General features: G+C 38.8%; 2 protein-coding genes across 2 annotated transcripts; both read left to right on the top strand.

Annotated features, from left to right (window-relative positions):
• The first annotated feature begins 6353 nt into the window (after nucleotides 1-6353).
• LOC135611269 (monoterpene synthase 7, chloroplastic-like) lies at nucleotides 6354-12117 on the top strand. Its single transcript, XM_065106851.1, has 7 exons — nucleotides 6354-6600; nucleotides 6847-7369; nucleotides 7433-7537; nucleotides 10663-10753; nucleotides 10887-11132; nucleotides 11230-11321; nucleotides 11985-12117. The coding sequence occupies exons 1-7, from the start codon at nucleotides 6354-6356 to the stop codon at nucleotides 12115-12117; spliced, it is 1437 nt and encodes a 478-aa protein (XP_064962923.1).
• Nucleotides 12118-18027: 5910 nt separating this feature from the next.
• Nucleotides 18028-20559, top strand: LOC135608957 (monoterpene synthase 8, chloroplastic-like). The gene is made up of 7 exons (XM_065102037.1): nucleotides 18028-18264; nucleotides 18338-18608; nucleotides 18855-19230; nucleotides 19327-19545; nucleotides 19632-19770; nucleotides 19856-20101; nucleotides 20200-20559. Exons 1-7 carry the CDS (start codon nucleotides 18064-18066, stop codon nucleotides 20491-20493), a joined length of 1746 nt encoding a protein of 581 aa, XP_064958109.1. The 5' UTR covers nucleotides 18028-18063; the 3' UTR covers nucleotides 20494-20559.
• The last annotated feature ends 2913 nt before the right edge of the window (nucleotides 20560-23472 follow it).

The raw sequence follows: 23472 nt of genomic DNA, 5'->3' as shown, positions 1-23472 counted from the left end.
CTACTGTTCATCATCATCTATATTTAACTAGGAATTGATAAAAGAATATCCAGATCTGTGACCTTGCAGACATACTTGTAAAATTTTACCAGTAAACTCATATGGGATTTATGCATTGGTATCCATATCTTTTATTGTATAGGTTTTTGCAACCATTGTGTCTGATTTACCAATTTAACAATGTATGAGCGAGTTTTTTCCTCAGCAGAACCTGTGACAAAGGTCCGTAGCTGTACTGATACTGGTTCTATAAACTGGTGAAGTGATGTCCCACGGAGCAATTCAAAGAGGTGGAAATATGTAACTGTGTTACAGTCTTTTGGTTATCGTGTGAGAGAAGAATAGGATTAAGAGATGGGAAGAGGAGGTAAAAAAAAAAAAAAAAAGGAAGGGAAGAATAGGAGGCGGCGACATACCAGATAGGAGTCAGGCGGTAGCGGCATTGGGGACGGAACAGGAGAGCGAAGACGGAAGAATGAGATGAAGAGGTATATGGGAGCGAGTGCTGCTCATTGGTGGAGGAAGAGGAGAGTAAAAGAGGCGACGGAGGTAGAAGAGGAAGAGGATAGAAGATTAGAGCCGGCATACCGGAAATAGGGGCACTTTTGATAAAAAAAATAATAATAAAATATATTATATATAATTTAATATTTTTTTATAAATATTGATAATAATAAAATATTCATATAGTCGATCTTAAATAATCGAGATTTATTATTATTATTATTATTATTATTTTATATGATAGTAATTAATTTGGATATTGATATGTTTAAAGAATATTATATATATTTATCTTATAAATTAGTAACTTTTATATTTATCCTTTAGTTTCAGTAATCAACAAAAATTATAAAATATATTTGAGATTTTTAAAATCTGAATTTTGTTGAACTAGTTCGTAATTACGATTGGTAATTTTTTTAAACAATCCAACACTACATGCATCATAGATTAATAGAGATCTTGACCACCCTAACCAAATGTTACCTTCATTATATTAAAAAAAAATTAAGATAATATTTTAGCTTGCAAAGACAAATTTAGTAATGTGAATTCCAAAATAAATTATCCATGAACTAGTTTAATTATCATCCCCCTTCCAAAATAAATTTCTCATCGGCCGATTTAAACCATCCATGAAGGATTCAGACACTCAAGAGACTGATAAAGGAGGGAGAGGGTAGCCTTCAATGCCGAGTTAATCAACATCACCTCACGGGCTTGATATGGTGTTGCACCGTATCATGCCCCCTATTTATAATTATTGGAATGCAACATGCCCACATAGTAAGGGCAATTGTAGCACCAAGTACTTAAACTGAAAATTTCCTTCTTTAATCTTGAAATAATTATAAGTTGTGATCCTCAAGTCCATACCAATATCAGAAAATAAATTTTAGATTTGTGAAAGTTAATCTTCTGATTAATAAGTGCCCATATATAAGATAAATATTTTTTTAGTAGAATAATAGGATCTTGGCATGAAAATAAAGCAAGATATATTATGTATATGGCAAATCCTAGAAGAGTTATTAAAGCTAAAATGAGTTTTTTTTTTATCAAGAAAGATATAAATTGAGTGGTGAGAATGTAATAGATAAGGAAGGCTGAGGTCTCCTTATCTAATGCCTAGGCAAGAGGGGAGCATTTAAGAAAGTCTATCTTATCGTATGTCATCTCCAAATCAATAGTATACTTAGCTCATGGGTTAGATTATGTCTAGTCACCTGGATTGAGTCATGTCTAACCACATGAGTTGGGTCATGCTTGGCCATATAAGTTAGATCGCACTTGGTCACATGGGTTATATTGTAATTAGTTATATGGGCTAGGTGCCACAAAGGTTTAGTTATACTTGACTACATAGACTGGCCATAGAGATCATGCTCGGCTTCGTCATATAGGCTAGGTTGTGCCTAATCAGACAATATCTAGTCATATGAATTAAGTTTTACTAATCACATATACTAAATCGTATCTAACTACATGAGTTAGGCCATGCCTGATAATATGGATTGGACCATACCTAATCATATTGTCACATACAAAATTATAAATAGGGCGTTCGATGTAATACTCATGTATGTTTATGTCTTTCGATTTTGTTCATGCTTTGTATAGTATGCAGAGTGTTTGTAATAGGTTTGATAACTCTATTTTGATTGACTTTTGTGGTTGTTTCATGCTTGTAAATGTAAGTTATATGCAATTATCATGTAGAGGCAAAACTATCCAAAAATAAACCATCGAGAGAGTTATTTTGTGGATTTTTTAGCCCCACGAAGTGATGCAAAGTGTTAGCCAACATAACTCTTAGGAGCTATCTGGGTGGCATATGACTGGATGGGACATTGGGATAATATATAGAGCTAGTTCATTGCTTTGTTTCGTTGTAGTGTTATATGAGCACATGTGGGGGCTTTTGGCCGCAACAAATCACCTTGGACCATTTACGCATAACCATTCAAAGCTTGCAAAATATATGATTGTAATTTGTCTTGCCTATCAAGTATTTGCTGAAATGACTATTTGTGAGATCTTAAGTTAAACGTTTCCTCTAACCCGTCTTCTCTTTTATATGTCCTTAAGGAACCCTAAGAGGTTTCAGGGAGGTTGACTCTTTGCGGATGAACAAGCAAGAGTGTTGCACGACTTATGCAAATCCAACTAAATTTATGACCATAGTATCAAAATAAGATAAGTACACTTAGAAACACTTGACATACAAATGTGGGGACCTAGTGGGATTGCGTTGAGGACAGCCAGTACGCGCAACCATTTGAAGGAAGCGAGCATTGAGATTTAGGGAAAGAGTCGCTTAGAGATGTGTGCATCCAAGATTAGCATTTAGATGAATGGTTAACCTTTCGTGTGAGAGGCATCATGAGGACAAGTAAACTGGGAAGTACGTATAGCACACAAAGGTTAGAATGGACGAGTTTGAGCTAAAGCTCGATATTGACAGTCAAACTTAATGGTACTCAAGGCAAGCGGGGTATTTAGTAAAGGATGAGATCATGTAAGGTATGATGGGTTACTTATCGACTGAAATAGATATGTAATGCTTATAGAGGCGAAGAGAATTGCTAAGTCAAAGAATTCAGTGAATAACACGATTACAAGAAGGACTATAGATTTAAGGAGTGCATACTATGGTACCATAGAGGTAGATCTTCCCTATGTGCATTGAATTTTACATCAAATGAAAATCTTGGTCATCAGCATATGGTGGTTGTGTACCACCGAGGGAGAATTCAAGCAAAACTTCTTATATTCTAAATGTTTGATGCCAAAAAGTGCAAACACTTCGGGTGCCTCGGAAGTGTGACCAAAGAGCAGGTGAAAACTAATAACTAACTCAATGTATGTAGTACAACTCTTAAGAAGGCGAACAAAGTCAAATAATTTTTACCTTCTTATCCCTTAAGAGAATGGGTAAAACTAAGTACCTCAATTCTCTTATTTATCTTGTAGATGAGCTTTGCACATGTTCAAAAACATTTCAAAGAAAGTTAAAGACAACAATAATCAAATCCTCACTAGTGGTGATCGATTCTAAAGTAGATTATTCGCTTCATTTCATAACATAATATTAATAAAAAATAAAATTGATTTAAATCTAATTGGAGGTGATAACTAAGTAAAAGAGGAATCAATGGATAAATTTTACGGAGAAAAGACTTCAAAAACTTCAAAGTCTACTAGGTGATGCTCATTAAAGTTTCAATCACCTAATTCAAGTGGTCCAAGATGTTTGAGAGACTAACACACAACAAGAAATGTCTTTTCTTTTATCTGAGAGATTCGTAGGAACCAATAAAGATCAGCATAACTCGACCAACCTCACACTAGAGTTAAAGTCATTGGCGAGTTAGAATAATGTAGTGGATCATAATTCAACTACTCAACAACAATGACGAAGAGCAGTTAGGAGGTAAGAGGTGTGTTGCAACTAGAGTAAAAGATTGAAGATTTAGCAAAACCGAGGAGATGCAACATCCACAAAAGCTTCGACGAGAATATTGAAGGAATAACTAAGGGAGAATATCATGGACAAAGTTGTAAATATGATGTTCAATGTAATACTTATATATATATATATATTTATCTTTCGATTTTGTTCATATTTTGTATAATATACAAAGCGCTTGTAGTAGGTTTTATAGTCTTATTTTGATTGACTTTTATGATTGCTTCAAGCTTGTAAATATAAGTTATGTGTAGTCATTGTGTAAAGGTAAAACTGTTTAGAAATAAATCATTTAAGCAACCAATTTGGAGGTTTTCTAGCTCCGTAGAGTAGTATAGAGTGTTAGTTAGCACAACACCTATGAACTACCCTATGACACGTGATTAGATAGGCTTTTCAAATGGTGTCTAGGGTTGGTTCGTTACCTTGTTGAGTAGCAGTATCATGTGGGCACTTGTGGAGACTTTTGACTATGAATGACAATAATGGACCTTTTGTCGTATGTCCATTTAGAGTTTACAAAGTTTATTTTTTAAATTTGTGTTGACTATTAAGTGTTTATTAAATTAACTATTCATGATATCTCAATGCTTTCTCTAACCTGTTTTCTCTTTTTCAAGTCCTTAATGGATATTAAAAGACTTTGAGGATGTTGATCCCTTGTAGACTGACACGCAAGGGTGTGATATGACTTAAACAAAATTAACTAAGTCCATGATAATATGAGCTGAGTCATTTTGAACCACGTAGGCTATTTTATACTTCGTCACATGGGCTGAGTTATACTTTACCATATGGGTTAAGTTGATATGTCCAATCAACTTAACTTAAGTTTGATCGTAATTTGACCATTCTTAATAAATTATATTTTAATATTTTTAAAAATATTTTTAAATAGTATAAAATAATAATTAACCTCAAATCTATTTTTTTTCATAAATTAACTTATTTAGATTCATGATTTCAAATTTAAAACTAAATAAATCATAAAAATTCATACATAATTTCTTAAAGCATAAATATGTCTAATTAAATAAATTAAATTAATTAATCATCACGAACATCAAAATTTAATATCATTATTTATTAATCATAAAATTTTAAAATTAAAATATTATTATGCATCATACATATTATAATAATTTAAATATCAAAGATTTTAAAATATGAACAACCATTGATAACAAAAAAAATAGAAGATCATACTTCTCCTTCAGTTCCTCTCCTCAGAGAATTCTTTACTCTGACAAAAGCTTTCAACATGCACGATATAAACGTTCTCCCGTCAAATTGGACCCCAAACAATTTAAAGTAATTTTAGCTGTAACATATAAAATTCAATGTTCATAACTGAACCAAATTGTTGTCACTTATCAATCCGAACGTGAGAGTTGCAGCCGAATTCTAATCACTTCCGAACGCACTAATAATGATTACAAATTCCTTTTTATTCAACTTCGGTTCATGCCTCTGCAGATTATTTGGAACTCTAACTCAAAATCAAGACTAAATGACCGAACTAAACGTCCAGGCATGGGCTTGTCCCGATGATGTCGAAGTTGATTATATCAACTCCTCCAGTTAATTACTTCTTTAAGTGACATCATTGCCGTCATTGCAAATCGCCGGTGACAACGTTGAGAAAAGCGGAGAAGAGGAAAGAAGATAAAAGTAGGTGACGAAGCATTCACGCGGCATGCCTGCCGACTCATCGAGCATAATATTGGACATAATTATTGTTTAAATTATGAACTTGTCGATTATATATATATATATATATATATATATATATATATATATATATATATATATATATATTCTTTTCTGTTTTGTTACTTTTTCTTCGTTTACTAAGTTTCTACATTTGTTTGGAACACGTTGATGTGGAGGTGGCGTAGATATGGCTGGTCGCACAGCAGTCTGCTTGTGAATCTCGTTTTGTGGAGGTCGGACCGCACGAGAACCTCGTTACTCAATTCTCTTCTCACTTACTCCCGCGCTAATAAATCCATCCATCACCAACACGGCCATCACAACAAGCCCATCAGATTCTCCATCTTCTACTGAGTGTTGTCCACTGAGCCAAATGACTTTCTGCGCTCCGACCTTCTCCTGCAAATTGATCGGTGTCTACCGTTGGACCGCGCCCTCCAATGCTTCACCCCGTCCGTGCCTCCGACCACATATCCGGTGTGCTGCGCAGACTCCTCATCGGCGATCGGCTAATTACCAGCCAAGCTCGTGGAGTGACGAATACATCCAATCGCTAAGAAATGACACCAGGTCGGTATGCATGCAATCTGTAAGCTTGAGTTTTATCTATAGTTCGCACTGGTTACTCACTAGCTTTCATTAGGTGGAGGAGGATAAAGCAAGAAGGATGGGAAAACTAACGGAGGACGTGCAACAACTGATCGACATGAAGAAGGGAATTGAGGAGCAGCTTCAACTGATCGATCACCTGCAGCAGCTTGGGGTGGCGTATCACTTTAAGGAGGATATTAAGGATGCTTTATGGACAATATACCGTTCCATGGAAGAGGTGAACACGTTGCTGAAGGATAATCTTCATGCCACGGCTCTTATGTTCAGGCTTCTCAGAGAACATGGGTTTGCTGTTTCTGAAGGTGATTAAGCTATATATCCATCCTGCTTTACTCCTTTCTTGGCGACTGATACAACATTGTCGCTGATGTACCTCATATATTGCTAGAACAATTACTTTCATAAAACTGAGACAACTAGAAATATGTCCAATTAGTCATACAATTATGCCACGTTAATAGCTTAACATACTATTGGAATTTTGTGTTTATTATGCTCTATCATGGTGTCACAATCTAACGTGCACAAATTATGTGGATGTTCTGAAGGTGTCTTCAACCGATTTATAGTTGAGAAGGGCAACTTGAAAGCCAGCCTTCGCCACCAGACTGAAGCATTGGTGAGCTTGTACGAGTCTTCCCATCTTGCAAAGGAAGCAGAGCACGTGCTGGAAGAAGCTATAAACTTTACAACTAAACAGCTCAAGAGCCTCATGGAGGGATCACTTGAGCCTCATCTCAGGGAGCACGTAGCCCATGCCTTGGAGCTTCCATTGAACTGGAGGATGCCGAGGTTACAGACCAGGTGGTTCATAGAAGCATCCCAAAGGGAAGCGAAGATGAACCCTGTCCTGCTTGAATTGGCTAAGTTGGACTTCAACAGGGTTCAGAGCATACATCAGAGGGAACTCAGAGAAGTGTCGAGGTATTTTGAGCTTGCTTTACTTGAATCATGTCATGTACATTCTGCCCTCGTGCATGAATCAGCAAACTTCAGCACAAACTTCTGGCTGTCGATCAGATGGTGGAGCAATCTTGGCCTGGCGCAGAGGCTTCCATTTTCGAGGGACAGGTTGATGGAGAACTAATTCTGGACGGTTGGCTGGGCTTTTGAGCCACAGTTTGCAAGATGCAGGGAGGCGCAGACAAAGGCAAACTGCCTGATAACAACAATAGATGATGTGTACGATGTTTACGGCACCATGGATGAGCTCGAGCTTTTCACGGATGCCGTCGATAGGTGATGAATGTTGAGATTTTATCCATAGTTATCTATCTAGATAGTTATCATGATTTAGTGGTTACATGATGATTTCAATAACCATCTCAATCATGATCTAGCAGTTATAGGGTGGTTGTCATTAGGTCCTATAAATAGGACCGTAGTTCATGTAGTAAGGTATAGAGATAGAGATAGAAACAGATAGATAAAGAGAGTCTGTGTGCATTTGGTATCCTGTAAGTGTTTTTATTAATCCTCCTGTAGCCTAGTTTCAATCTGAACTGGGCATTATGGCTTTTAACGGTAATTTCATATCTCAACCCCTTATCCTCATCTTCTCGGGCAAAAGCTATGAATTTTAGAGTATCAAGATGAAAACTATATTCAAATCTTAAGATCTTTGGGACTTAATAGAGAATGGATATGCGGATCCAGATAACGAAATCAGGCTGAGGGAGAATAGAAAGAAGGACTCAAAGGCATTGTTCTTCATTTAACAAGCTGTACATGAGACGATCTTCTCAAGAATTGTAGCAGCGACAACCTCAAAGCAAGCATGGTTGATACTTCAAAATGAATTTCAAGGTTCATCAAGGGTGATTACGGTAAAACTTCAAACCCTTCATCATGAGTTTGAAATTTTGTTCATGAAAAGCGATGAATCGGTGCAAGATTTTTTTTCTCGAGTGACTGAAATTGTTAATCAAATAAAATCTTATGGTGAACATCTTCCTGATCATATAATTGTTGCAAAAGTTTTGAGAAGTTTAACTCCGAAATTTGATCATGTTGTTGCCGCAATTGAGGAATCAAAAGATTTATCTATATATTCATTTGATGAACTAATGGGTTCCTTGCAAGCACATGAAGTAAGGTTGAACATGTCATTTGAAAAAAGTGAAGAAAAAACATTTCAGGTTAAGGGGGAGTCTTTTACTTCAAAAAAAGACAAAAAAATAGCAGGAAGAGGACGTGGCAGAGGAGGATTTCGTGGTAGAGGAAATGGAAGAGGAAGAGAACACTTTAGTGGGCATGAAGAACAAGGGCAATCAAATTATGATCAAAAAAATTACAAGAGTGGAATTCAATGTCACTATTGTAAAAAGTTTGGTCACATGAAGAAAATAGAAAAATATGCGGAGAAAAATGATATTTGGTTTATGACTCATTCAAGGTAGATTGCTGGAAAAGAGAAAAGCAAACAAGCTATGTGGAAAAAAATGAAGAAAATAGTAAGTTGTTTATGACTCATTCACAAATTCATAATATCTCAAATGATATTTGATTTTTGGATAGTGGATGTTCTAATCATATGTTAGGGATAAAATCAATATTTAGATATATTGATGAGACTCACAAGTTGAATGTTAGACTTGTAGATAACAAGCAAATCTAAGTGGACGGGAAAGGAACAATTGAGGTGAAGACAAATCAAGGGAAGCTAAAATACCTTGATAATATTTTCTTTGTTCCTACTTTATCGCATAACTTGTTGAGTGTTGGACAATTAGTAGATGATGGATATTCAGTAATATTTGATGATGGTTCATGCACTATTAGAGATAAGAAATCTGGTTTGATTATAGTAAATGTTTGCATGACACAAAACAAGATGTTTTCACTTGATGTGTCAAATATTGAAAGACATGCGCTTATAACAACTCAAAAGAATGAGTCTAGTTTATGACATTTAAGATATGGACATCTTAACATTAAAGGTTTAAGGTTGTTAAGTAAAAAAGGAATGGTTTTCGGATTGCCTAAGATTAATACACTTGATGTATGTGAAGGATGTATTTATGGCAAACAAAGTAGAAAACCATTTCGTATTGGAAAAGCATGGAGAGCATCTAATTGTCTTGAATTAATTCATGTTGATTTATGTGGGCCTATGAATACAAAATCATTTGGTGGAAGTCAATAATTTTTATTGTTTATGAATGATTATAATCGCATGAGTTGGGTATATTTTTTAAAATTGAAATCTGAAACATTTGATAATTTTTGAAAATTCAAGGCACTTGTAGAAAGACAAAGTGGTAGATATATAAAGACACTTCGGATAGATAGAGGTGGTGAATTTTTATCTAATGAGTTTAGTTCTTTTTGTGAAGAAAATGATATTCACAGAGAATTGACAACACCATATATACCGGAGCAAAATGGTGTAGCTGAGCGTAAGAATCAGACTGTCGTTGAAATGGCAAGAAGTTTGCTTAAAGGAAAACATCTTCCAAATCAGTTTTGAGCAGAAGCAGTTGCAACAGCAGTTTATTTGTTGAAAATTTCACCAACAAAAGCTGTTATGAATCGAACTCCTTTTGAGGCTTGGTATGGAATGAAACCACGTGTTAGACATCAAAGAATTCTGCATTATATTGCTGGAACTACAGATTATGGTATTTGGTATTCTCATAATTTTAATTTTAAATTATTTGATTTCACTGATAGTGATTGGGCAGGAGATTAAGATGATCGAAAGAGTACTTCAGGCAATGTTTTTAGCCTCGGATCGGGAGCTATATCTTGGAGTTCTAAAAAGCAAGCAAAAACTGCATTGTCGACATCGGAAGCAAAATATGTAGCCGCAACATCAGTAGCTTGTCAAGCAATATGGCTTAGAAGACGTCTTAAAGATCTTCATCAAGAACAAAAAGAAGCAACGGAAATATTTTGTGACAATAAAGCCACAATTGCAATGACGAAGAATCAAACGTTTCATAGAAGAATGAAGCATATAGAGATACGCTATCATTTCATCCGAGATCTTGTGGCAAGTGGAGCCATAACAAGGAAGTATTGTGGAACGGATGAACAAGTTGCGGATATCCTCACCAAATCGCTTCCAATTCGAAAGCATGTTAATTTTATGTCACAAATTGATGTATACAACTATGAATCAATGGGGAGTGTTGAAATTTGAAGTATGTGTGCATTTGGTATCTTGTAAGTGTCCTTATTAATCCTCCTATTTTTTAAATACTATATCAGTTTTCTTGAGATTCTTTTTACTCGTATCGTAATATTCTGTTTTTCCTTGCTCCTCCATCTCCAACAATGAAAAACTCCACCTCATGAATGCAATAGATGTAATTTCAACGATCGCTGATTCCTGATAACATCTACTCTGATGGATGTTGCAGATGGGACGTTAATGCAACGGGCAAACTTCCAGAGTACATGAAGATATGTTTTCTAGCCCACTTCAACACTACAAATGGCACCGCATACAATGTTATGAAAGAGAAGGGTCTGGACATAATTCCACACATAAAAAAAGCATTAACATATCGATCCCATCCTCCCTCTTTTGTGTATCATCGATCATTCAGTTCCACTTTCTAGACAGTGCAACCCTTGGATTCAGTGGGCAGATGTATGCAAGGCACACATGGTGGAAGCAAGGTGGTACCACCAGGGCTACACACCCAATCTTGAAGAGTACTTGGAGAACGCACTAGTATCGGTATCGGGTCCCCTGATATTGACCCTTGCTTATTGCACCAGTGACGATGTAAGTCAAGAGACCTTGGAAGACTTCCACAGCTGTCCTGAGATTGCAAGACGGTCATCCATGATCCTTCGACTTTGTGATGATTTGGGTACTTCCAAGGTATTTGAAATGCACCATAATTATCATTCGTTCATGGAATCATGGCGATAAAGAGTTCACACAGTTTCTCCTCTCTGCATCGGTTGTTTTTGTGCAGGACGAGCTTGAAAGAGGCGATGTGCCCAAATATATCCAGTGTTACATGCATGAGAGCGGTTTATCGGAGTACGTGGCTCGTTACCATATCAGGCGATTGATTAGGGAGAATTGGAGAGCAATAAACGGGGATCGAAGTTTCACTTCTCCTTTTGAGGAAAACATAAAAATGATGATCATTAATTTCCCTCGAATGGCCCAATGCATGTACCAATACGGAGATAGACATGGGAAACCCGGTCAAGTGATTGAGGATCGCATCAGGTCTTTGATAATTGAACCTATACTTTTGTAACAATGGAATTAAGGATAATATCGTGAAGCTATAAGTCTCCTCGTGATTTGTCCAAACCTTTGATTGAGTTTCTTTAGATGTGATCGTTCTTTTTATTCTATAATAGGTATTGATGGTGTAATTCTAGTTTGTCTATATCATCATTTTGGAACTAGAAAAACTTTCTTTACGAAACATTAAAGACAAAAAAACCATAAATATGGTTTATTTTATGTGACTAATTGAGATTAGATTTTTAATTTCTCTCAAACTTTATTATTGACGGCCATCTGAAAAGGCTGACTTAATGGATCAGCTGACTATAATCATGTGGCATGGTCTAATTAAGAATAAAATAATATATTATTGGGTAAATTCTTTGAAAAAGCTTATAAGTTACATAATTGCTCATAGAACGGCTCTAACTGCCTAAAAAGATGATTTTGCCCTTGATATTTTGAAAAATTCCTGCCATAACCTAGCCGCCCCTCCGCCTGTGCCAGGCCTGGCCGCACCTCTACCTCACCGACGGCGACGGCCTCACTCCGCCTCGTGCATGGTCACCCCAACTGCTCTCCGACCCTCACCATCGTCATTAGTCAGGAGGGCGAGTAGCCCCTACTTCCTTGCCCGTGGCTAACGACCACGAGGGGGCACAAGGAGGGGGTGTGAGACCACATCGGCGAGGAGGCTACATGGCCCCTATCAGACCCCCCACCCTCGCTGTTGTCGTTGGCCATGGAGGTGCCGCACAGTGCCGCCTACTCCCATGCTCGCGCGAGGGCGGCCGGGACCGCTTTGTAGCTGGTCCTTCGGGGTGCGACGGGGGCCCACCTTTGGACTCCTCCGTCAGTGCATCAGAAGCCTCAGGACTCCTTCAGTAAATGCATTCCACCATTAGACTCTGCCGTCAGTGCGTCATCACGCTACTTCGTTCAATAAACGCGTTGGTAGTCACTCCATCACGCTACTTCGTCTAAGTTCGGTGCCAAATGACTGCTGCACGTTGTCCCACACTGGCTCTGCATATTATTGTGGGTGGAAACAAAGTCTGCAAAGACGTTGCCAAACGCGCTTATAGTGGACGAACCACTGGATCACGTATCATTATTGTTAGTGAACAAATGTGCAGTTGTTAGTGAGTCAGTACGACCTGATTCACGAATTGATATCGAAAGTCTTTTGTCGGTTGAGTTGGATGCCGAGATTGATCGGCCCTCGTGACAGGGTGTTGATCAGCATTCCTTGGTATGCCGAGCTGCATCTCTCCTTCTCCTGGGTGGTTGGTAACACGTCTTCGTGAGGTGGTCGTGCCCTTCGTGCACTGGATGGCGATTCCCGGGTGGTTGGCAGCTCGTTTTCGTGAGGTAGCTATGTTTTCCTACAAAAATGGCCCCCGTCAGATGATTCCCGATGAGGCCCCTCCAACGAGCAAGTTAGTCAAGTGATCAATTAATTTTACTACCTTTTTTCCTCCCCTAGTCAAATGTCGGCCAGAGGTCTTTATATTACTGTACGTGGGTCGGTCATACGCGGGTTGACGTGGTGGACGTGCCGAGCAGTGCCTTAGTACGGATTTTGACTTGACATGTCTTGGGGGCCAAAAGATGTCGTTTCACTTCTCCACCCACCCCACCCCACCCCCCTCCAAGGCGTGTCGTGGGGTCCTTAAAGGGTCGGGCAGCATGCCTGGGTCAGAGTGAGGCTGATCGCTCACGAGGGGAAGTTGGATTAACTCGTTGCAGGACGATTTAGAGGGGCAACGCCCCGTGCTTCGGGCAGGATTGACTTTGCTGATCAGGAGGCAGGGGCCTGATGAGGCAAAACCGACGAGGCGACATCGACGTGTCGAAACTAACATGGCAAAACCGATGGGGCGAAAATGACATGTCAAAACCGACGTGGCAAAACCAACGAGGCGAAACCAACATGTCATAGGTCGGATAATAGGTTTGGCACAACTCGGAGTTACGACTGCCGAGTTTGCAAGTCGGCTAGCGAACCGGGGTGGCTCAGTTTAGAGACTTGACGGGCAGCAAGTCGGGGGTCGATGTGGAGCGACTTAGATTAACGGACTAGGTCGGTGATTCGGGCGCTGGATCGACCGAGATGTGACTCGGGCATAAGATTGGCCGCGAGGTGTGGCTCAAGCGTTGGATCGACCAAGATGTGTGGTTCGGGTGTTTGGACTAGCCGAGATGCTACTCGAGTGTTAGATCAGCCGAGATGCATGGTTCGGGTGTTGGATGGCCGATGTACGTGGCTCGGACGTTAGATTTGGCCGAGATGCGACTCGGGCGTTGGATTGACCAAGATGCGACTCGGGCATTGGATTGGCCGAGATGCATGGCTCGGACACTGGATTGGGCCTGTGGGTCGAGTGACCGAGCTCGGGCTCCAGTTTCAGTGTCGGCGGATCGCAAGTCGGGAGCGATCTAGAGCGACCCGGGCAGGAAATGAACATAGGGACTGAGTGAGTAAGCTCGGCTCTAAATCGAACCTAGGGATCGAGTCAGTAAGCTCAGCTCTGAATCGAACCTGGGGACCGAGTGAGTAAGCTCGTCTCTGAATTGAACCTAGGGATCGAGTGAGTAAGCTCGGCTCCGAATCAAACCTAAGGACCGAGTGAGTAAGCTCAGCTCCGAATTGAACTTGGGGACCGAGTGAATAAGCTCGGCTCCGAATTGAACCTGGGGACCGAGTGAATAAGCTCGGCTTTGAATCGAACCTAGGGACCGAGTAAGTAAGCTCGGCTCTGAATTGAACCTGAGAACCAAGTGAATAAGCTCATCTCCGAATCGAACCTGGGGACCGAGTGATAAGCTCGGCTTCGAATCGAAAGTCGGGAGCGAACTAAAGCGACCCGGGCAGGAACTGGGCTGGCAAGGCACAGGTCGGGAACCGATCTAGAGCGGCTTGGGCAAGAGCTGGGCTGGCGAGCCGCAGGTCGGGAACCAATCTAGAGCGACTTGGGCAAAAGTTGGGCCGGCGTGCCGTAGGTCGGGAATCGATCTGGAGCGGCTCGGGCAAGAGATGGTCTGGCGAGCCGCAGGTCAGGAACCGATCTGGAGCGACTCGGGTGAGAGCTGAGCCGGCAAGCCGTAGGTCGGGAGCCGATTTAGAGTGACTCGGGCAAAAGCTAGGCCGGCGAGCTGTAGGTCGGAAGCCGATGTGGAGCGACTCGGGCCAAAGTTGGGCCGGTGAGGCACAGGTCAGGAATCGATCTGGAGCGGCTTGGGCAAGAGCTGGGTCGGCGAGCTGCAGGTCGAGAACCGATCTGGCGAGCCTGTGGATGAGACCCAGCTCATCTTTGTGAGGTGGCCTCGTTTTCCTTACAAAAATGGCCCCTATCGGGTGATTCCCGACGAGACCCCTCCAACGAGCAAGTTAGTCGAGTGATCAATTGATTTTGTCACCTTTTCTTCCCCCCGGCTAGATGCCGACCATATATCTTTATATTACTGTATGTGGGTTGGCGTGGTGGACGTGCCGAGCAGTGCCTTAGTATGGATTCTGACTTGGCGTGTCTTGGGATTCCCGAGACGTGACATGCCGAACAATGTCTTAGTACGGATTCTGACTTGACGTATCTTGGGATTCCTGAGACTTAACCTACCGAATAATATCGGATTCTAACTTGACGTAACGGTCAAAATATGCCATATCATATTATGTGATAACAGTAAAATCTAGTCATCTATAGCACATGATCATAATGATGAGGCGTAACTCTCTCTCTCTCGCTCTCTCCAACTATTTCGTACATCTCCGTGCGTGTCCGCCAGGAAAGAGGCGGGAAGTCGTTGTAGCATCATATCAACTTTATCGTGGAAAGATAAGAACGAGCGCAAGGTGTCGCCCAGACGCATCACGAACCTTAAAGGCTGCTATCAACGCATGACCCTACACATTTATTTAGCGAACCAGATGACGCTGACGGTACTGTTAGCCAGGAAACCCCATCCTTATCACGGGATTAGGTTTAATGTCATCTGGCATCAAGATATTTATATTTAGACTGCTACATTGGATGTCCACATTGTGTTAGGAAACAAAAGCTTTCAAGATGCAAATTATAACTGTGAATTGGTACGTTATTAGCGTGGCATAAATGTTCTCCTATGCAGTAATAGGATGGGTCGTTTTCGTATTTATTTATCTTCTTTTCTTTTTTCGACCCAACGGATTCGGTCAAATTGGACCCCAAACAATATAAATTAAATTTAGTCGTAAAATATAAATTCAGTTGTCTAACTGAACCAAATTGTTGTCACTTATTAATCCGAACGTGAGAGTTGCGGCTGAATTGTTGACACGGGCCAAGTTGATCAAATCAACTCCACGATTGAACTACTTTGAGTGACATCACTTGCCGCACTTGTAAATGTCTGGTGTTAACGATCAGAGGAAAGGAGCAGATAGAAACAAAATTGAAGAAAGCTGGGCATTTATACGACATGCCAACTCATCGAGCATCGTCTTGGACATAATTGTTGCTCTAGTTATATATATGAACTTATCTCCATTATATATATATATATATATATATATATATATATATATATATATATATATATATATATATATATATATATATATATATATATATATATATATATATATATATATATATATATATATATATATATATATATATATATATATATATATATATATATATATATATACATACATATAGAAGATAAAAAAAAAATGGTTTAGTAGAAACAACATCATGAGTGATTAAAGGCTTGTTCTTATCATGAATAGAAAGATATACTGTTTTATTATAATATCCTTTTTCAAGCGATTGACGTAAGTTTAAAATATTATTTTTCATATCAGGAATATAGTGAATATCTAAAATGCATACTTGCTTTCAATTGCTAAGCTCAAGAAAAATATTATCTTTTCTCTTATTGATTTTTGTGATCAATTATAAACTGTAATGTTGGCAGAATAATTCATATTAATTTTAGCAAAGAGTTCCATGTGACTGCTCATGTGATTGAAAGCACTTTTGTCTAAATACCATATCATAGATTGACTATATTTTAAATCAGCATTAGCTATTAGTATAATAGGAGTATCATTCGTTTCTTTTGTATTTGTAAAATTTGCATTATGGCTTCCATTGTTAGGATTATAATAGCAATATGTAGTATAGTGGCCAAACTTATTGCAAACATAACATTGAATTTGAGAGTTGGGATTATGATAACATTTTGTAGTATAGTGGTTAAACTTCTTACTAATATAGCGTTGAATTTGAGATTTGTCGTACATCCCATATTTACCTCATCCATGACCTTGGCCTTGATCTCTTGGGCTTATATTGTCTCCTTCATTTTGGTTGTTTTATACTTCTTGAGTAGGTTGATCTCTTCCTCCTCGTTGTTATCCACGACCTCTACTTCATTAAGACCTTAGTTCTCAAGAGCAAGTTTAGTTTATAGAGCTTGCTCTAATGACTTATCTTCTTATAAGCATTTGTTCATATACTTTAAGAGAACTCATTAGATGTTCCAAAAATAATTGTTTTCACTATTTGAATTCTTCAATTACCATAATAATAAAATCAAACTTCGGATCTCAAAGATCTTAAATATTTCTCTATTACTCTTTGGTCATTAATTTGTTCACCATTTTTTCTCATTTGGTGAATAATATAAATGATATTATAGAAGTACTTGGAAATGGACTTAGAGGTGCATTATTGTAGTTTTTCAAAGTCAGCTCTTAAAAGTTTAAAGTTGGCAGGTGGATCTTGTTCACCTTGTCCATACCACCAAAGGTTTTTTTGTAAAGTGTTCCATGCCTCCTTTGATATCTTTGAGGAAGCAATAATCTCAAACTTCATTTTGCTAAGGACTTAGTATATTGTGAATAAGGCATTCTTCTGTTTTCTTTGATATTTGAGTTGTTTTGTTGCTTCTTTATCCATTTGTATTTTTTCCTCCATACTAAGTTTAATAAAACCATCTCGTACAAGCTTCCACACATCAAGAGTGCCTAGAAGTGCCTTAATTTGTATGCACCATAAATTATAGTTTTCCTTCATCAACAAGGAAATTTATATTGAAAATGCACTCTAGGAAGTCATGAGTTTACTTGGCTCTCCAATATCAATTGAAGAAAGAAGTGGAGAGATTAGAACAAGTTAATTTGGACAAGGAAAGAAGGGTTTCTTGATGTATTTCCTAAAACTTATACAACTCAATTGTTTTCACAACACATATACTCGAAGGGATACAAATCATGACTTTATATAATCCAAGAAAAACTCTTTAACACAAATTAATTACGAAATCCAAATTAAATTCTTTTTATCGTTTTAATACCATTTTCTAATTTAATTTATCCACGTATCATATCATAAACGTGGTGCGGAAGTGAACGAGTTTGAAGACGCTGACAGCAAATATACATTTGCATGGAACACGAGGATGTGGAACTTGTGTGGATATAAATGAAGCCGTCCGTAATACGCCCATCGCGACACTGCCAGTACAAAGCCCACAAGATTCTCCGTCTTCTGCTCAGTGTTGTCCACCGAGCCAAATGGCTTTCTGCGCTTCTGCTCCGTCCTTCTGCAGTCTCATCGGTGCCCATCGGTGGACGTCGCCGTCCAAGGCTTCACCACGTCCATGCTTCCGACCACATATCCGGTGTGCTGCGCAGACTCCTCCTCGGCGATCGGCTAATTACCAGCCAAGTTCGTGGAGTGACGAATACATCCAATCGCTAGGAAATGACACCAAGGTCGGCATGCATGCAATCGGTAAACTTGAGTTTTATCTATAGTTCGCACTGGTTACTGACTAGCTTTCATTAGGTGGAGGAGGATAACGCAACAAGGATGGGAAAACTGACAGAGGACGTGAAACAACTGATCTACATGAAGAAGGGAATTGAGGACCAGCTTCAACTGATCGATCACCTGCAGCAGCTTGGGGTGGCGTATCACTTTAAGGAGGATATTAAGGATGCTTTATGGACAATATACCGTTCCATGGAAGAGGTGAACATGTTGCTGAAGGATAATCTTCATGCCACGGCTCTTATGTTCAGGCTTCTCAGAGAACATGGGTTTGATGTTTCTGAAGGTGATTAAGCTATATATCCATCCTGCTTTACTCCTTTCTTAGCGACTGATACAGCATTGTCGCTGATGCACCTCATATATTGCTAGAACAATTACTTTCATAAAACTGAGACAACTAGAAATATGTCCAATTAGTCATACAATTATGCCACGTTAATAGCTTGACATACTATTGGAATTTTGTGTTTATTCTGCTCTATCATGGTGTCACAATCTGACATGCACAAATTATGTGGATGTTCTGAAGGTGTCTTCAACCGATTTATAGTTGAGAAGGGCAACTTGAAAGCCAGCCTTCGCCACCATACTGAAGGATTGGTGAGCTTGTACGAGGCTTCCCATCTTGCAAAGGAAGCAGAGCACGTGCTGGAAGAAGCTATAAACTTTACAACTAAGCAGCTCAAGAGCCTCATGGAGGGATCACTTGAGCCTCATCTCAGGGAGCACGTAGCCCATGCCTTGGAGCTTCCATTGAACTGGAGGATGCCGAGGTTACAGACCAGGTGGTTCATAGAAGCATCCCAATGGGAAGCGAAGATGAACCCTGTCCTGCTTGAATTGGCTAAGTTGGACTTCAACAGGGTTCAGATCATAAATCAGAGGGAACTCAGAGAAGTGTCGAGGTATTTTAAGCTTGCTTTACTTGAATCATGTCTTGTGCATTCTGCCCTCGTTTATGAACCAGCAAACTTCAGCACAAACTTATGGCTATCGATCAGATGGTGGAGCAATCTTGGGCTCGCGCAAAGGCTTCCATTTTCCAGGGACAGGTTGATGGAGAACTATTTCTGGACGGTTGGCTGGGCTTTTGAGCCACAGTTTGCAAGATTCAGGGAGGCGCAGACACGGGCAATCTGCCTGATAACAATAATAGATGATGTGTATGATGTTTACGGCACGATGGATGAGCTCGAACTTTTCACGGATGCCGTCGATAGGTAAAGAACTCCTCCACGTGATGCATGGAGATGTTATTTCAACAATCTTTGATTCGTGATAACATCTACTCGGATGGATGCTGCAGATGGGATGTTAATGCAATGGACAAATTTCCAGAGTACATGAAGATATGTTTTCTAGCCCTCTTCAACACTACAAATGTCACCGCGTACAATGTTATGAAAGAGAAGGGCCTGGATATAATTCCACACCTTAAAAAAGCAGTAACATATCGATCCCATCCCCCCTCTTTTGTGTATCATCAATCATGCAGTTCCACTTTATAAACAGTGCTACCCTTGGATTCAGTGGGCAGATCTATGCAAAGCATACATGGTGGAAGCAAGGTGGTACCACCAAGGCTACACACCCAATCTTGAAGAGTACTTGGGGAACGCACTAGTATCGATATCGGGTCCCCTAATACTGACTCTTGCTTGTTGCACCAGTGACGATTCAACTCAGGAGGCCTTGGATGATTTCCAAAGCTGCCCTGAGATTGCAAGATGGGCATCCATGGTTTTTCGACTTTGTGATGATTTGGGTACTTCCACGGTATGAGAATTGCTCCATACTTAATCATTCGTTCATGGAATGAACGTAATAAATAGTTCACACAGTTTCTCCTCTCTGCATCGGTCGTTTTTGTGCAGGACGAGCTTGAAAGAGGCGATGTATCCAAATCTATCCAGTGCTACATGCATGAGACCGGTGTATCGGAGGACGCGACTCGTGGGCATATCAGGGGATTAATCAAGGGGAATTGGAGAGCAATAAACGGAAATCGAAGTTTCACTTCGCCTTTTGAGGAAAACCTGAAAATGATGGCCATCAATATTGCTCGAATGGCCCAATGCATATACCAATATGGAGATGGATATGGGAAACCTGATGGAGTGATCGAGGATCGCATAAGGTCTTTGTTGATTGAACCTATACTTATGTAATAATGTAATTAAGGATAATATCGTGAGGCTATAAGTCTCCTAGTGATTTGTCAGTCTTTTGATCAAGTTTCTTTAGGTGTGATCACTCTTTTTATTCTGTAAAAGGTATTGATGGTATAATTTTCATTTGTTCGTTGTGATAATTGATCTGCATCATCGTTTTAAAAGTAGAAAACTTTCTTTATTAAACATTAAAGGAAAAAAAAGCCTATAGCATATTTTACTTTATGCTACTCATTGAGATTGAATTTTTAATTTCTCTCAACTTTATCGTTGACGGGCACATTAAAAAGGCTGATTTAATGGATCAACAGTCTACAATGTGACATAGCCTAATTAAGAATAAAACTATATATTATTTAATAAATTCTTAAAAAAATTATATAAGTTTTATAATTTCTCATAGAGCACCTCTAAGTACATGAAAAGATGATTTTACTCTCACCATTTAAAAATTTTTTATCATAGTCCTAGCCATCGACTCTCATCGTCATTAGCGAGGGTGACAAGGGTCATTCTATCGTTGGTCCAAGAGGGTATGGTGGTGGCCGATACACCTCCGTTGTTGGATGGGTCCAATAGATGGGGACGACAATATAGCTAGGGGAGAGGTAAAAGAAAATGATCGGCTTTTCTAACATAGTCAATTTATTTAACATATGTAAATTTAGAAACAATAAATAAACACAGAACATGAATGCTTGTCATTTTGTTGAGCATAAACTTTTACATTTTAATGACATATTTAACATGTGATGGTCGCATATAACAATAATCATGACATATATTATATTTTTAAATAATTATAAAGTCATACCCCTTGTGACTAATTTACCTCCAGAAAATAATTCTCTAGATCACTTCTCTCACGATTCACTCAATATCTCCTTCAAGAAGTAGAGAGACCGAGAGAATCAATCGCTCAATCAGCTAAACTCTCTAATAATATGCAAGTCTAGCTCTTTGAGATGAACTAGAGGCCAGAGGATATTAAACATGAGATAAGGCAAAGCATCCTGAACTTAATTCTTACTTCAGGTCTGCCTTCATTAGCATTATAAAGGAACCAATTCCAATAGGTTTTAGAATGAACCCTTGAGCTTTATAAGGGAAGCTCTTATCCTACGGAACTTATAGCTGCTTTTACCTCGAACACTAAGTTGTGCCTCCAACACATTAGCCTAATTCCAATTGTGGGTCAGAGCCTAGACCACCTAATGAACCTCTGAAAGTGGCTCGTCCCTTCTTTGGCTTCAAGTGACTACCTTGGTCCATTGGGTCGATAGGGACCTATTAGTCATTTACTTCTAGCATTTATTAAGAGATCCATTTATGCATAAGAGATATGTTAGTACACACTATACGCTCAATAAGAGAAGTGAAAGAGACAATTTCAAATATTGACCTTGAGGGGAGGCGCTGATTCTAGCCTCTATGAGCTAGGCTTTGCTAAACCCCTTCACTAAAAAAAGAAATTTGGAAATCGATACTAAAGGCAAGACAGGATCAAAGAATCATCCAAGCTATAGTCAAATGAAGAGCTAATGCATATGAGGAAGACATTCAGAGTTGTTTTAGATTTGAAAGTCTGAATAATTTAAGTAATTTAAAATATTAAAGGTTTGAGTGTCCGAAGACGTGAAGGTTATGAGAATTATAGAAGACGTGAAGAGTGCGAGTGAGTTTGTGGGTTATTTATAGTGCTTGGGTGACCTTTTGCCTAATTGCCTTGTATGCCCATAAGCTATTATGGTGAAATATAAAATGACTTGTGAAATATAAAATGCCAGTTAGTAGTTACGTCATGTCGTATGCAATAAATATAGATGTTCATGTTTAGACTGCCACATGAAATGTCCACTTTGTGGTGGGAAACAAAAGCGTTGGACATGCACGATATAACTGTGTGAAGTGGGACACTGCTAACGTGGCATAAACGTTCCCCATTCACTAACGGCATGGGTCGTTTTTGCATTTATTTATTTGTCTTCTTTTCTTTTTTCGACCCAACGGATTCCATCAAATTGGTCCCCAAATAACCTATTTTGTTATATTCAATTGTAGAAGCAACATCATGTTCTTAGTCATTTTCACATGAGTGATTAAAGTCTTGTTCTTATCATGAATATATAATATGTTATTTCAATATCATATCCTTTTTCAATCAATAGATCTAAGCTTAAAATATTATTTTTTTATATCAAAAACATAATAAACATATATATGCATACTTGCTTTTCATTACTAAGCTCAAGAAAAATATTACCTTTGTCTCTTACCGATCTTTGTGATCAATTATCAAATATGCCACGTCGTCCATTTGACATGAGATTAAATCGAGATAAAATAATAGCAACTCAAGTTTCGTTCACATCCAAACTTACCCTCCCAAACGTTTCAGAGCGCACAAGCACACACTATTATCATAATTATTAATTTGAAAAAAATGAAGTACAATAGCAAAGGCTTCACATATTGGTGATCATACAAGTGGCCTCTCCTTATCATTTTCTGAATGCGAGATTAATAATAGATTGTAGTACAATAGCGCAAGCTTCATATGTTGGTGATCATACAGGTGGACGTTCTTATCTGTTATCCTTTACTATTGTTAGATGTGATCCTTCACCTAATGATACTTGTAACATTTTCTGATGCCATGTATAGTGTGATGTTGGTTATAGGATGGAGAGATCCACTCATCTGTGTAACTAGTGTTTCAGATCCTTCTAGATGACTTGAGTAGTTAACGTACAGCACCACACCAATAAGTTACTTGAGTAGTTAACGTACAGCAAATGGGAACGCTAAAGGATCGAGGCCATGGGCTTGTCCTAATGGTGTCGAATTTAATCAAATCAACTCCTTGAATTAACTATTTTTTAAAGTGGCTTCTTTCACTATGATGCCAGATATATTTTTGGACACTTGGAATTACATTTGGTGGCCGCTTACCATTCTGCTTGTGAATCTCGTTTT

This window comes from Musa acuminata, chromosome BXJ2-4 (assembly GCF_036884655.1).
Source record: "Musa acuminata AAA Group cultivar baxijiao chromosome BXJ2-4, Cavendish_Baxijiao_AAA, whole genome shotgun sequence".
Lineage (NCBI taxonomy): Eukaryota > Viridiplantae > Streptophyta > Magnoliopsida > Zingiberales > Musaceae > Musa > Musa acuminata.
This window is presented reverse-complemented; position numbering and strand designations above follow the sequence as displayed.

Excerpts from the sequence above, each read along its gene's own strand:
- LOC135611269 (XM_065106851.1), top strand. The coding sequence starts at position 6,354 with ATGGGAAAACTAACGGAGGACGTGCAACAACTGATCGACATGAAGAAG. Across the intron at positions 6,601-6,846 it reads TGGGTTTGCTGTTTCTGAAG|GTGTCTTCAACCGATTTATA; the intron begins GTGATTAAGCTA and ends GATGTTCTGAAG. Across the intron at positions 11,133-11,229 it reads ATGATTTGGGTACTTCCAAG|GACGAGCTTGAAAGAGGCGA; the intron begins GTATTTGAAATG and ends GTTTTTGTGCAG.
- LOC135608957 (XM_065102037.1), top strand. The coding sequence starts at position 18,064 with ATGGCTTTCTGCGCTTCTGCTCCGTCCTTCTGCAGTCTCATCGGTGCC. Across the intron at positions 18,609-18,854 it reads TGGGTTTGATGTTTCTGAAG|GTGTCTTCAACCGATTTATA; the intron begins GTGATTAAGCTA and ends GATGTTCTGAAG. Across the intron at positions 20,102-20,199 it reads ATGATTTGGGTACTTCCACG|GACGAGCTTGAAAGAGGCGA; the intron begins GTATGAGAATTG and ends GTTTTTGTGCAG.